Below are 13,038 nucleotides of genomic sequence, written 5' to 3'. Positions count from 1 at the left end.
CACCAACAATGGAGGAGTGTTCCTCTTTCTCCACATCCTCGCCAGCATCTGCTGTCACCTGAATTTTTGATCTTAGCCATTCTGACTGGTGTGATACAGCTGGATCTTATGGAAGCATTTTCTCAGCTGAGGCTCCTTTCTCTGTGATAACTCCAGCTCATGTCAAATTGACACAAAACCAGCCAGTGCAATGACAAAAATGTTAGGCCTATTATATTCCAGTATATACATATTAAACAAATGTTAATTTAAGTCAAATGGAATTTTTTGTTTAATCAACCTTTTTAGTATTTTTTTGAGAATTTCATACATGAGACTATACTTTTATTATTTCCACCCCCTCTATATCTCCTACTACATACTTGAAATTCCTTTCAAATTAGTGACCTATTTTAAAATTATTATTATTGTGCACATGTGTGCATGCATGCACACAAACACACATACTGATTTGCTAGGTTGGTAGAATGAGATATGGTTCAGTGGTAAAATTGCTCGTGACACAAACATGAAAATCTGAGTTTGATTCCCAGTGTGCACATAAAATCCATGCCTGGCCATGTGCACGCCTGTAATATGAACTCTGGCTCTTACAGTCTTGCCCCATCTCCAGTGCTTTTGCCTGAGCTCTAGGTGTAGGAGTTGCATGGTAGATATAACATTTGGAGTTGAGTACCCTACAGTTGGTCAGGTATTCTCCATATTTTGATCAGTTGTGGATTTCTGTAAAAGTTTCCTCTGCTGAGTACAAGGATACGTACTTAGAATCCAGTAAGAGAGTGCATTGATTTAGGAGAATGGCGGGTCTCGGCTCTATAACTCTCTAGCCCATGGTAGTTGTTTAGGTTTACAGTTCCAGCCATACATTCCCTCCTATTGATCAGACCTTAAATTCAGTTTGACAGCTGTTGGTCACCCACAAGATAAAGGTACCACTCTTGCATTATCAGGGGTATCTGTTGTCTGGTCACTATTGTGGTTCACAAGCTTTACAGCTAGTAGCACTGTTTTTTGCTTTTTTATTTTGACTGTTACATGGCACCTTCTGATATGAGATCTAGTCCTCAGAGACAAGACTTCAGGTCAATTTGGGCTCAATTCTTTTAAACCCAGTGTTTGATCTGTGTGGTATGAGTTTCTTTTTTGAGATAGGGTCTCTTGTAGCTTAGGCTAGCCTCAAACTTACTATGTTCTGAGTCTGGCCCTGAACTGATCTTCTTGCCTTACCTTTTAAGGAGGCATGTACCACCATGTCCAATGGTCAATAATTAATAGAAACAGTGAATATTATATTAATTATACAAATCATGCTTGGAATTCTTTTTTGTTTCCCTCAGGTATGTGTGATGGGTGAGAGAGAAGCAGTGACCACCCACACCATCCCATCTTCAAATGCAACTGTCGATAGAGTCAAATACACCCTCATCCTTTCTACTTATTGTGTCTTGTGAAAACTGGCTGGCATCAGTCACCCATATGCACACATTCGCTCACTCACTTTTCTTGGCCCAACAGAATTATCTCAAGCCGTGGTGGATGCAGGAGCAATTCCTCTTTTAGTTCTGTGTATTCAGGAGCCAGAAATTGCTTTGAAAAGGATCGCTGCCTCGGCCCTCAGTGATATCTCAAAGCACTCCCCAGAGTTAGCACAGACGGTGGTGGATGCAGGAGCTATTGCTCACTTAGCCCAGATGATCCTCAACTCTGATGCAAAACTGAAGGTAATAAAAATGATGTTATGAGGCAGACAAGCCAGTGCTTTCACAGTCTAAGAAAATGAAAGCATGTACAGGTTAACATTACATAGTAAAAGAATTAGTAAATATAATTGAAAACATACAAATATATTATGTAGTTGGTCTAATATGTGAAAATAATGCTATAGTGGGTATACAATTAAGACAGGATTGGGAAAACTGTGTTTTGTTTGCTGCTGCTATGAGAAAAACACCATGACGAAAGTAGCTTGGTGCAGGGGTAGATAGGTGTCCATATCATTAAGGGAAGCCAAGGCAGGAGCTCAAGGCTGGAACCTGGAGGCAGGAACTAAAGGAGAGACCACAGAGGAAAGCTTATTATTATTATTATTATTTTGGCTTTTCGAGACAGGGTTTCTCTGTATAGCCCTGGCTGTCCTGGAACTCACTTTGTAGACCAGGCTGGCCTCGAACTCAGAAATCTGCCTGCCTCTGCCTCCTGAGTGCTGGGATTAAAGAGGAAAGCTTATTATTACTCTCCTCCTTTCCTGACTTTCTTCCTTTCTTCTTCTTCCTTCTTTCTTCTTTCTTCTTTTTCTTTCTTCGTTCTTCTTTCTTCTTCATCTTCCCCTCCCCTCCCCTCCCCCCTTCCCTTCCCCCTCCTCCCCCTCCTCCTACTTCCCCTTCCCTCTCCCTTCCCTCCCCTCACATCCTCTCCCCCTTCTTCTTCTTCTTCCCCTTCCTCCTCTGCTTCCTCTTCTTCCTGTCTTTCTTGTTGTCATCATTATCATCATCATCATCGTCATCCTCTTCCTTCTTTAATAGCTCAGGTCTCTCTGCTTAAGGATAGCACTGCCCACAGCGAGTTGAAATTTCCTACATCAATTAGCAATGCAGACTCTGCCTCACAGATATGTCCATAGGCCAATCCAAACTATTCAATTCTTCATTTGATGTTCCCTGTTCGTAGGTGACCATAGGGCTGTGTCAAGCTGACAGCCTGGGCTAACTATGAAATTCCATTTTTTCTAACTTTGACATATAAGCACATCACTTGAAACTAACCTTTTCTCTCTTGTTTGTCCCCAAGATCTAATATCAATGTCATAATATAAAATACCCTACAATTCCAAAGTCCCATAGTCTTTTTCACCTCCAACACTTTAAAACCCCACTATCTCTTTAAAAATCCAGGGTCTCTGAACTGTGGGCTCTGTTGGAGTATGGAAAAATACTTTTCTTATTCCAAGATGGAAAAACCAGGTTACGTCAGATGAAAGCAAAACCAAACTCAATAGTATAAGTCAATCGATGTTTGGTATCTGGGACCCACTCATGATCTTCTGATCTCCAAAGGCACCTCTCCAGCTCTGCTATCTGTAACACACACAGCTTGTCTAGAAGGCTCAGGCAAGCTTCACTCCACACCTGCCCCCATCCTTTGTAACTCCAATACAGTAGAGTCGTCCCTATAACTGAGGCTGTACTCTTCACCAATGGCCTCTCCTGGTCTCTCAAGTAACTCCTACCTGCCATGTGGTGACAAACCTCAGCTTTTCCCAAAGACCTCTTTTGTACTAGTGTTTCCTTTGTAACTGAGGCTATACCTTCACCAATAGCCTCTTCTGGTCTCCCTCTAGGGTGACTCCCTGCCACATGGTGCCAAACCTCAGCTGCTCTTCATAATTTCTCCATACCTTCAAAACCATCACCGCATGGGATATTATAAATCTTTTAAAACTACATCTGAATTATGAGGTTGGCTGTTGGATTCTGTATAATTTTCTTTTCATTTCATTTCTGCCTGACAGCGCCAGGTCCTCTCAGCTCTCAGTCAGATTGCAAAGCATTCTGTGGACTTGGCAGAGATGGTTGTTGAAGCAGAGATTTTCCCTGTTGTACTAACCTGCCTTAAGGACAAAGATGAATATGTGAAGAAAAATGCTTGCACCTTAATCAGAGAGATTGCAAAACACACGCCTGAGGTAAACCAAAACCAAAACCAAAACCAAAAACCAACCAACCAACCAAACAAACAAACCAACTGAAAAGTAAACATCAAGATGCAACTTTATTTTGTTTTAGTGAATGCAGCACTCCTGGCCCTGAGTGCAGTACTCCTGTGGTGCCAATCAAAAAGTAGCTCTACATTGCTAAATAGTCTGTAGGGCACAAAGTTCCCTTCAGTTGAGAACCATTGAATTGTAGTAATTTAGTTGGAGTTTAAGATACTATTTCTAATTACGTATAGCTTTCCATTTCTAGTTGTAGTGTCTGTGGACCTCTGCCACCCTCAACATTTTATATCAGCTAGGAGCAATGAGATGGTATGTTCCATTCTGGATCAGTTCAGACCACAAAGGTCTCCTGGCCCAAGGTCAAGACTTGATTTATGTGTGAAGAATACCCCTCACAAAGCAAGCGTGTGTTCTATCCTTTTTCTGGGCATGCTTTGCTTATCCAGTTTTAATTTTATTACACACTAGTCTCTGTGTTTCATTTATCTTTATTTGTATGGAATTTTTTGTAATATTGAAGTACACTCAGCTTTGTAGTCTTGCCAGCAAACAGGAAAGTGGGTTAGACTATTCCCAGTGTCTGAGTTTTCAGTGATTAATATAAGATGAATAAGTAGCTAGTTATGAACTAGCTTTAGATGAAGAATTTTAACATTAATTATAACAGGGACAGAGATTTTCCCATTGATATGGAAAAAATTAAATTACAGAACAAGGTTCTTCACAGTGACTGTTTGTAAACAGCAAGAATGTTTTCACATGTCTCTTTAGGAATGACAATAGTTTCTATACGTCATATTGCAATTTTTATCAGTTGTGTTTTTTTTTCCCAGTCCTAAATAAAGTGTAGTCAAGCTGTATTTAAAGAGCATCTCATGTTGTTCATAGGCTCTTGTTCTTTTTCCATTAGCTCTCACAGCTGATTGTTAATGCAGGAGGCGTGGCTGCCGTGATCGATTGCATTGGGTCCTGCAAAGGGAACATACGGCTGCCTGGCATCATGATGCTGGGTTACGTGGCTGCTCATTCTGAGAACCTGGCCATGGCGGTGATCATCTCCAAGGTGTGCTCACTTCACACTTAGTCATGTAGTAGGCTATCCTATGGTGGATCCATAAGTTGATGTTCTCCATCATTAGAGAAAGTATAACTGAACAAAGTGGTGAAAAACAATTACCCATTTTTTCATTTTCTCTGCTGTTGAATTCAGTACTTGTCACCATGCTTCCTTGCTTACCTTTAAAAAAGCCGAGGTCACATAAAATGTTTTACTCAGCGTCTTATTCCAATAATCATTACCACTTTTAAGTATCACTGCTATCTGAAACTTACCTGTTAAGTATATGTATATATTAAAGGATTAATCTGGATATTTACAAACATGCCAGCACACTGTGGTTAAAGACATTACAGCTGGGTTGTGGCACATGCCTTTAATCCTAGCACTTGGGAGCTGAGTGCATCTTATGAGTTCCAAGTCAGCTGTGTCTTTATAGTAGACCCTGTCTCAAGAATCAAAACCAAAGTGAACAAGATAAAGAAGAACCTGTTATAAATGACTGGATCGGTAGTCATTTTTGTCTGTTCTCAGTGGTCTCTACATCTCTCCCCTTCCTGTCACTTGGCTATAGAGATTGCTCTCACAAACGGCTTCCTTCCTTGGGTACAGGCTGTAAGCACGGACACACAGCAGGCAGCAGGGCTCTGGGTGTTATTTTTATTTTGACTTATATCAATCTATGACTTTGTATAAACTCACTATGTAGAGCAGTCTGGGTATAGTAGATGATCATAGAACATGCAGAAATATTGATCTCCTGATGAATGCTCCAGAGGCTATGTGCTCACAGCCCCTGGTGGGCCTCTAGGGCATCTGGTCAGCAGCACAGATGAAAGGTGTGTTCCTACTTATCCTGCTAATGAGGATGAAGAGCAGCCTCAGAGCATTATCTTCTGTCTGTTCATGAAGATGCTGTGTCTTTTTATCCTGCTGTTTGTTTTTGTTCTTCTGTTATTGCAGGCCATGGCAGTGCCTAGAGCACTCCAGTCCTTTTAGATGAGTGGCTGTAGGATATGACTAGGGTTTTTGGTCCTTAGCTTTCATGTGGGAAGAAGGGTACAAGTGCAGCAACTGATTTTCTCCCAGGCATCCAGCTCAAGTAGCAGGGATGCCTGCCCCTCTGTGGTGAAGGAGGCTGTCAGTCCTGCCTGTGGTTTTCCACTTTCCTGGAGATCTCTCCTTGTCCTAGTGATAATGTCTTAACACTAAAACCAGTTCATTTTTTGAGATTATAATGTAATTATTTTCTCTATCTGTACACCAATTTTCCAATACAAAATGGTCAGCTCTGAAAACATATACATACAATAAAATTATACCAACCGGGCAGATCGTATCCATGTATTTAGAAACACACCCACCACCACCATCACCACCAATTAATGAAAAAAGAGGCCATGAATTTGAAAGAGAGCAAGGAGGGTTAAATGGAAAGATTTATAACTCCTCATGCCATCGTGTACTTATAACCAGTGGGCCTGTAAGGCAGAGCTAGGGGTTGGGTCCATGAGCTCTTTGCCTCTCCTTTCCCTCAGTCTCATTACGTCTACAAGTGTGGGCTCTTTAGAGTGTTACATCACTCTGAAGATAGGTCTGGGCTTTTGTATTGATGGACACAGGGGAAAAAGAAACAGATGAAAGACTATGGTAGGTCTCTTCAGGAAATTGAACTACAACCAGTAAGGTGGAGGGGCATAAATATGCCCAGTCATTTTAACCTTTAACTGGTATCATGGCCTTTTGATACTGAGAAGATTTTTTGGTACTAAATTTGAGGTAATTATTACAGTCTTAAAATAGAAACAATATACTTACCAAGAGTCTGGAATAAAAATTTTGTTTTCCTTAGGGACACAAACTGTAATGTGTTGGAGGTGTTTAAGTTAGTTATGTTTTTACTATTTAGTTAACATTAATGCTTAAGATAAAAATGTAAGCATATGCTACTAGTGTAAAAAAGTTTTCATTCCTACGTAAACATTCAATGTGTTAGGATGAGCAAAACTGTACTTAGGTTATAAACAAGTGTGACTTCAAGAAAGATATTAGTGATATATAGTCCACTGTTGGGGCCGGCCAGTGGCTCACATGTCCGGGTTCGAGCCTGGAAGGCATCTTGGAACTGAAAGAAAAGAGGGAGCCTAGGCAGGTCGAGAAATAATGGAACCAAGACAACTAGTCTGCTCAAGGTTCAAATTTTTAATGTCGGACATGCTTTATAAAAGAGGGGGGAAAGTCCATTCCCGCCAATTCATCCTTGGAGCCTGGAACCAGCTGCAGGTGATGATGTGCAGGATAGGGTGTAGTCTCCAGAATAGCTCCTGGGCCTCTCAGCAGGTAGCAGTATCTTGAAGAGGTTCAGTGACACTGGCTCAACAATAGAATGATCTAGGGAGGAAGGCTCCACCCTAGATAATCTACCTAGTGGCAGCAAGGTCAAGTTCTGGCTAAGCCTGCTTCAGGCTTATGGGAGGCTACAGTCCACTTGCTCATATTATTGTGATTTTAGTCAGTCATAATGTTCTCAGCTTTACTATAATTGATAAAAATTAAATTAATTGTGTGTGTGTGTGTGTGTGATGTGTGAGTGTGGCATGTTGAGGAAGATTGAACCCAGGTTTGCATGCATCCTGGCAAGGGCTCTATCTTCAGTCTTCAGTCAGATTAACTTTTTAAACTAGGGAATATGAATGTTTTATGATCATAGAACAGTTTTAGTTGGTTACAGTAGTATTTGGTTTTGCCTGCTGTGTGGCACCTGTTCTTTTGAATGTCTCTCAATCTGGGCAGTAAAAATTAATGGAGATACCAGGGTAGTTAAGTTAGCTTGTTATAGATAATTAATACAATTCGGTTCTAGTTAGTTTGTTACTCTAAACGGCAGGCCTTTTTAGGAGAAAGGGATGAGGGACAAAGTGAGTTCTGTTAATGGCTGAGAGACAGGGAAGATTCATCAAGTCCACTCTAGGTTCATATATAACATTTGCTGTTTGGGTCCCTGGCAGGGTGTACCCCAGTTGTCAATCTGCCTGTCAGAAGAACCAGAAGATCATATTAAAGCTGCTGCTGCCTGGGCCTTGGGGCAGCTGGGAAGACACACTCCAGAGCATGCCAGGGCTGTGGCTGTCACAAACACTCTGCCAGTCCTGCTGTCTTTGTATATGTCACCCGAGAGCTCTGAGGACCTACAGCTCAAAGTGAGTGCTTTGGGGAGATTAGTTAGATATGACTAGTTTTTAAAATATGTGATTTAAAGTCCTTTAAAAATTATTTTATATATTTACATTTCAAATGTTTTCCTCCTTCCTGGTCTCCCCTCCACAAAGCCCCATGCTTTCTTCCCTCTCCTTTGTCTCTAAGAGGGTGTTCCCCTACCTACCCACCCATTCCTGCCTGACCCCTCCAGCATCCCCCTTCTCTGGGGCAACAAGCCTACACAGGACTAAGGGCCTCCCCTTCCACTGATGCCAGATAAGGCAGTCCTCTGCTACATATGTAGTGGGAGCCATGGGCAGACTCAGTATACTCTTTGGTTGGGGGTTTAGTCCCTGGGAGCTCTGAGGGGTACAGTTAGTTGTTGTTCTTCCCATGGGCTTGCAATCCTGTAACTTTAATTTTTTCAAGTCCTATTTTTAATGATGGTTCTTAAATGCTTTAACCTTCCTTGTAACTCACCATCCAGAAGAGGTAGTGGAAAATAAAGGATAATGGGAAAGTGGACCTGTTTAGAAAGGTTCTTTGAAGCAATGTCTGTGTTTTCTGGACATCAGCAGTTCAGTTCACAGGTTAGCAGGCAGAGGCAGCTCCTCCCACTCGCAAACACTTCACAGATACACCAGCAGTCTAGGTCTGTAGAGTCAGGTTAGCAACAGCAGTGACAGGACCCAGCAGGACCAGCCAGGCCTCAGCCCTGGCTGGAGTCAGCAGGAGGGACCAGCAGGAACACCAGGAGAAATTCTCAGTTGTGCCTCTCGTACGGAAGTGAAGATCAGTGAAGATGTGAGACCCACAAGCATTGCACAGCTAGCTGTACCAGCAAGCCCAGATCTCTCTCTCTTTCACTCTGTGGAGCCCTATTTATACCCCCCCCCCAAACATCATGTGTCCTCCACGTGCCTTGCCTCAGCATGGCTCTTGTCTCAGCATGTGCATCCAATCAGCTCTAGTCCAGGGAAGCAGCAACAAACTGCAGCACACCACCAGAAGTGTTTTGGTGTGTTTCTCTCTATGGCATCCTGACAAATGCAGCTCAACTATGCAGTGTAAGGAGAACCAATCCATGCATGACATTAGCAAAGAATTTTCCATCACGCGTCCTTTCACATGCTTGCTTTATCAGAACATCCTCGCTCCTGTGTCAGCTTTAGCAAAACGTTCCTTCATGAGTCTGCCTTAGCCTTTCCAGCAAAATAACATCCAACTGACTTTCCAAAAAAACCCTTAAATTTCCACTTCACAACCCCCTTCAGCACCTTCAGTCCTTACCCTAATTCTTCCATTGGGGTGCCTGGGCTCAGTTCAATGGTTGGCTGTGAGTATCTGCATCTGTCTTACGTACTGGCAGAACCTCTCAGGCTCCTGTCTGCAAGCACTTTTTGGTATCAGCAATAGTGTTGGGGTTTGGTGTCTGTAATTAGAGTGGATGCCAAGGTAAGGTGGTCTTTCCTTCAGTCTCTGATCCATTTTTTGTCTCTGTATTTCCTTTAGGAACAATTCTGGGTTAAAGATTTTGAGATGGACAGATGGGCCCATCTCTCTACTGGGGGCTATGTCTATCTATTAGAGGTGGTCTCTTCAAGTTCCATTTCCCTACTGTTGGGTATTTCAGCTAACATCATCCCTACTGGGTCCTGGGAGCCTCTAGCATCCCTGGCATATGGGACTTTCCAGTGGCTTTTCACCCCTGTTCCCCACCCCCACTGCTACATATTTCTATTCATTTTTTTGGTCCTCTGGATTTCTCCACTGTCTCTTTCCATACCTGATTCTGCCCCTGCTTTCCCTCCCTCTCCCCTTTCCCACTCAGGTCCCTCCCTCTGCCTCCTGTGATTATTTTGTTCCCCTTTCTAAGTGGGATTGAAGCATACACACTTTGGCCTTCATTCTTGTTAAGTTTCATATAGTCTGTGAGTTGTATTATGGGTATTCTGAACTTTTGGGCTAATATCCGTTTATCAGTGAATACATACCATGTATGTCCTTTTGGGTCTGGATTACCTCACTCAGGATGATATTTTCTAGTTCCATCCATTTGCCTGAAAAATTCATGAAGTCATCCTTTTAAATAGTTGAGTAGTATTTCATTGTGAAAATGAACCACATTTTCTGTATTCATTCTTCTGTTGAGGGACAGCTCGGGTTGTTTCTAGCTTCTGGCTATTATAAATAAGGCTCCTATGAACATAGTGGAATACAGGTCCTTGTTATATGTTGGAACATCTTTTGGGTATATGCCCAGTAGTGCTTTAGCTGGGTCTACAGGTAGAACCATTTCCAATTTTCTTTTTTTTTTTTTTTAAGATTTATTTATTATTATTGTATCTAAGTACACTGTAGCTGTCTTCAGATGTACCAGAAGAGGGCATCAGATCTCATTACAGATGGTTGTGAGCCACCATGTGGTTGTTGGGATTTGAAATCAGGACCTTCAGAAGAGCAGTCGGTGCTCTTAACCACTGAGCCATCTCTCCAGCCCCCTCCATTTTTCTCAGGAACAACCAGATTGATATCCAAAGTGGATGTATCAGCTTTCAAATTCCACCAGCAATAGAGGAGTGTTCCTCTTTCTCCACATTCTCACAAGCATGTGCAGTCACCTGAGTTTTTGTTCTTAGCCATTCTGACTTGTGTAAGGTATAATCTCAGAGTAGTTTTGATTTGCACTTCCCTGATGATTAAGGATGTTGAACATTTCTTTAGGTGCTTCTCAGTCATTCGAGATTCCTCAGTTGAGAATTCTTTGTTAGGTTCAGTACCTCTTTTTTTTTTTTTTTTTTTTTTTTTTTTTTTTTTTTTTTTTTTTTTTTTTTTTTTTTTTTTTTGTCCCATTGGGTTATTTGGTTTTCTGGAGTCTAACTTCTTTAGTTCTTTGTATATTTTGGATATTAGCCGTCTATTGAGTATAGGGTTGGTAAATATCTTTCCCCAATCTGTAGGTTGTTGATTTGTACATTGATGGTGTCTTTTGCCTAACAGAAGCTTTTTTCGGTTTCATGAGGTCTCATTTGTTAGTTGTTGATCTTAGCCTCAGCCATCAATGTTCTGTTCAGGAAAATTTCCCCTGTGCTGATTGTTCGAGGCTCTTTCCCATTTTCTCTTCTAATAGATTCAGACTATCTGGTTTTATGTGAAGGTCCTTGATCTACTTGGACTTGAGCTTTGTACAAGAAGATAAAAATGTATCAATTTGCATTCTTCTGTATGCAGACCTCCAATTAGTACCACTTTTTGAAAATGCTTTCTTCATTTCACTCTATGGCTTTGGCTTCTTTGTCACAGATCAAAGAATCATAGGTGTGTGGTTTATTTCTGGTCTTCAATTCTATTCCATTGATCTACCTGTTGGTTCCTTTACCAATGCAGTTTTTAATCACTGTTGCTCTGTAGCACATCTTGAGGTCAGGGATGGTGATTTCCCCAGAAGTTTATTTATTGTTGAGAATTATTTTTGCTATCCTGAGTTTTTTGATATTTCTGTTTTTGTTTTATTGTTGAGAATTGCTCTTCATATCTCTGTAAAGAATTGAGTTGGACTTTTGATGGGGATTGCATTAAATCTGTAGATTGCTTTTGGTAAGATGTCCATTTTTACTATGTTAATCCTGTCGATCCATGAGCATGGGAGATCTTTCCATATTCCGAGTCTTTAATTTCTTTCTTCAGAGACTTGAAGTTCTTGTACAAATCTGTCTGGTTAGAGTTACATCAAGATATTTTATATTATTTGTAAGTGTTGTGAAGGGTGTTATTGACCTAATTTCTTTTCTTTTGGGTCCACATATCCTTTGTGTAAAGGAAAGCTATTGATTTGTTTGAATTAATTTTTATATCCAGCCACTTTGCTGAAGTTGTTTATCAGGTATAGGAGTTTTCAGGTAGAATTTTTGGGGTTGCTTATGTATACTATCATATCATCTGCAAATAGTGATATCTTGGTTTCTTCCTTTCCAATTTGTATCCTTTTTAATCTCCTTTTATTGTCGAATTGCTCTGGGTAGAAGTTTGAGAACTATATTGAATGGATAGGGAGAGAGTGGGCAGCCTTGTCTAGTCACTGATTTTAGTGGGATTGCTTTAAGTTTCTCTCTGTTTAATTTGATGTTGGCTGTTGGTTTGCTGTATATTGCTTCTATTATGTTTAGGTATGAGCCTTGAATTCCTGATCTTTTTTAGATTTATAACATGAAGGAGTGTTGTGTTTTGTCAAAGGCTTTTTCAGTGTCTAGTGAAATGATCATATGATTTTTTTTCCTTTGAGTTTGTTTATATAGTGGATTACATTGATGGATTTCCATATAATGAACTATTCCTTCATCCCTGGATTGAAACCTATTGATCATGATGAATGATAATTTTGATGTGTTCTTGGATTTGATTTGGGAAAATTTTATTGCCTATTTTTGCATCGATATTCATAAGCGAAATTGACCTGAAGTTCTCTTTCTTTGTTGGGTTTATGTGTGGTTTAAGTGTCGGTGTAACTGTGGCTTCATAGAATGAATTAGATAGTGTTCCTTCTTTTTCTATTTTGAGGAATAGTTTGAGAAGTGTTGGTATTAGGTCTTCCTTGAAAGTCTGATAGAATTCTGCACTAAAACCATCTGGCCCTGCACTCATTTTGGGTAGGAGATTTTAATGACTGCTTCTATTTCTGCAGCAGTTATTGGACTGTATAGTTTATCTGGTCCTGATTTAACCTTGGAACCTGGTATTTGTTTAGAAAGTCATCCATTTCATCTAGATTTTCCAGGTTTTTTTTTTTTTTTGAGTATATGCTTTTGTAGCAGATTTGATAATTTTTTGAATTTTCTCAGTTCCTGTTGTTATGTCTTCCTTTTCATTTCCAAATTTGTTAATTTGGGTACTGTCTCTATGCCCTTTAGTTTGTTTGAGTGTTTATCTATCTTGTAGATTTTTTCAAAGAACTAGCTCCTAGTTTTTTTTTTTTTTTTGATCCTTTGTATAGTTCTTTTTGTTTTTAATTGGTTGATTTCAACCCTGAGTTTGATTATTTCCTGCGGTCTACTCCTCTTGGGTGTGTTTG

General features: G+C 40.5%; 1 protein-coding gene across 2 annotated transcripts in view; it reads left to right on the top strand.

Annotated features, from left to right (window-relative positions):
- LOC110311725 (sperm-associated antigen 6) overlaps positions 1-13,038 on the top strand; it is a 92,566-nt gene that overhangs the window by 50,801 nt on the left and 28,727 nt on the right. For both annotated transcript variants that reach the window (XM_029470314.1, XM_021185223.2), the window contains 4 exons: positions 1,516-1,721; positions 3,509-3,682; positions 4,626-4,778; positions 7,781-7,972. In XM_029470314.1, the coding sequence (XP_029326174.1) occupies positions 1,516-1,721; positions 3,509-3,682; positions 4,626-4,778; positions 7,781-7,972 (725 nt within the window). The remainder of the gene's footprint in view (positions 1-1,515; positions 1,722-3,508; positions 3,683-4,625; positions 4,779-7,780; positions 7,973-13,038) is intronic.

Source organism: Mus caroli, chromosome 16 (assembly GCF_900094665.2).
Source record: "Mus caroli chromosome 16, CAROLI_EIJ_v1.1, whole genome shotgun sequence".
NCBI classification, from domain to species: domain Eukaryota; kingdom Metazoa; phylum Chordata; class Mammalia; order Rodentia; family Muridae; genus Mus; species Mus caroli.
This window is presented reverse-complemented; position numbering and strand designations above follow the sequence as displayed.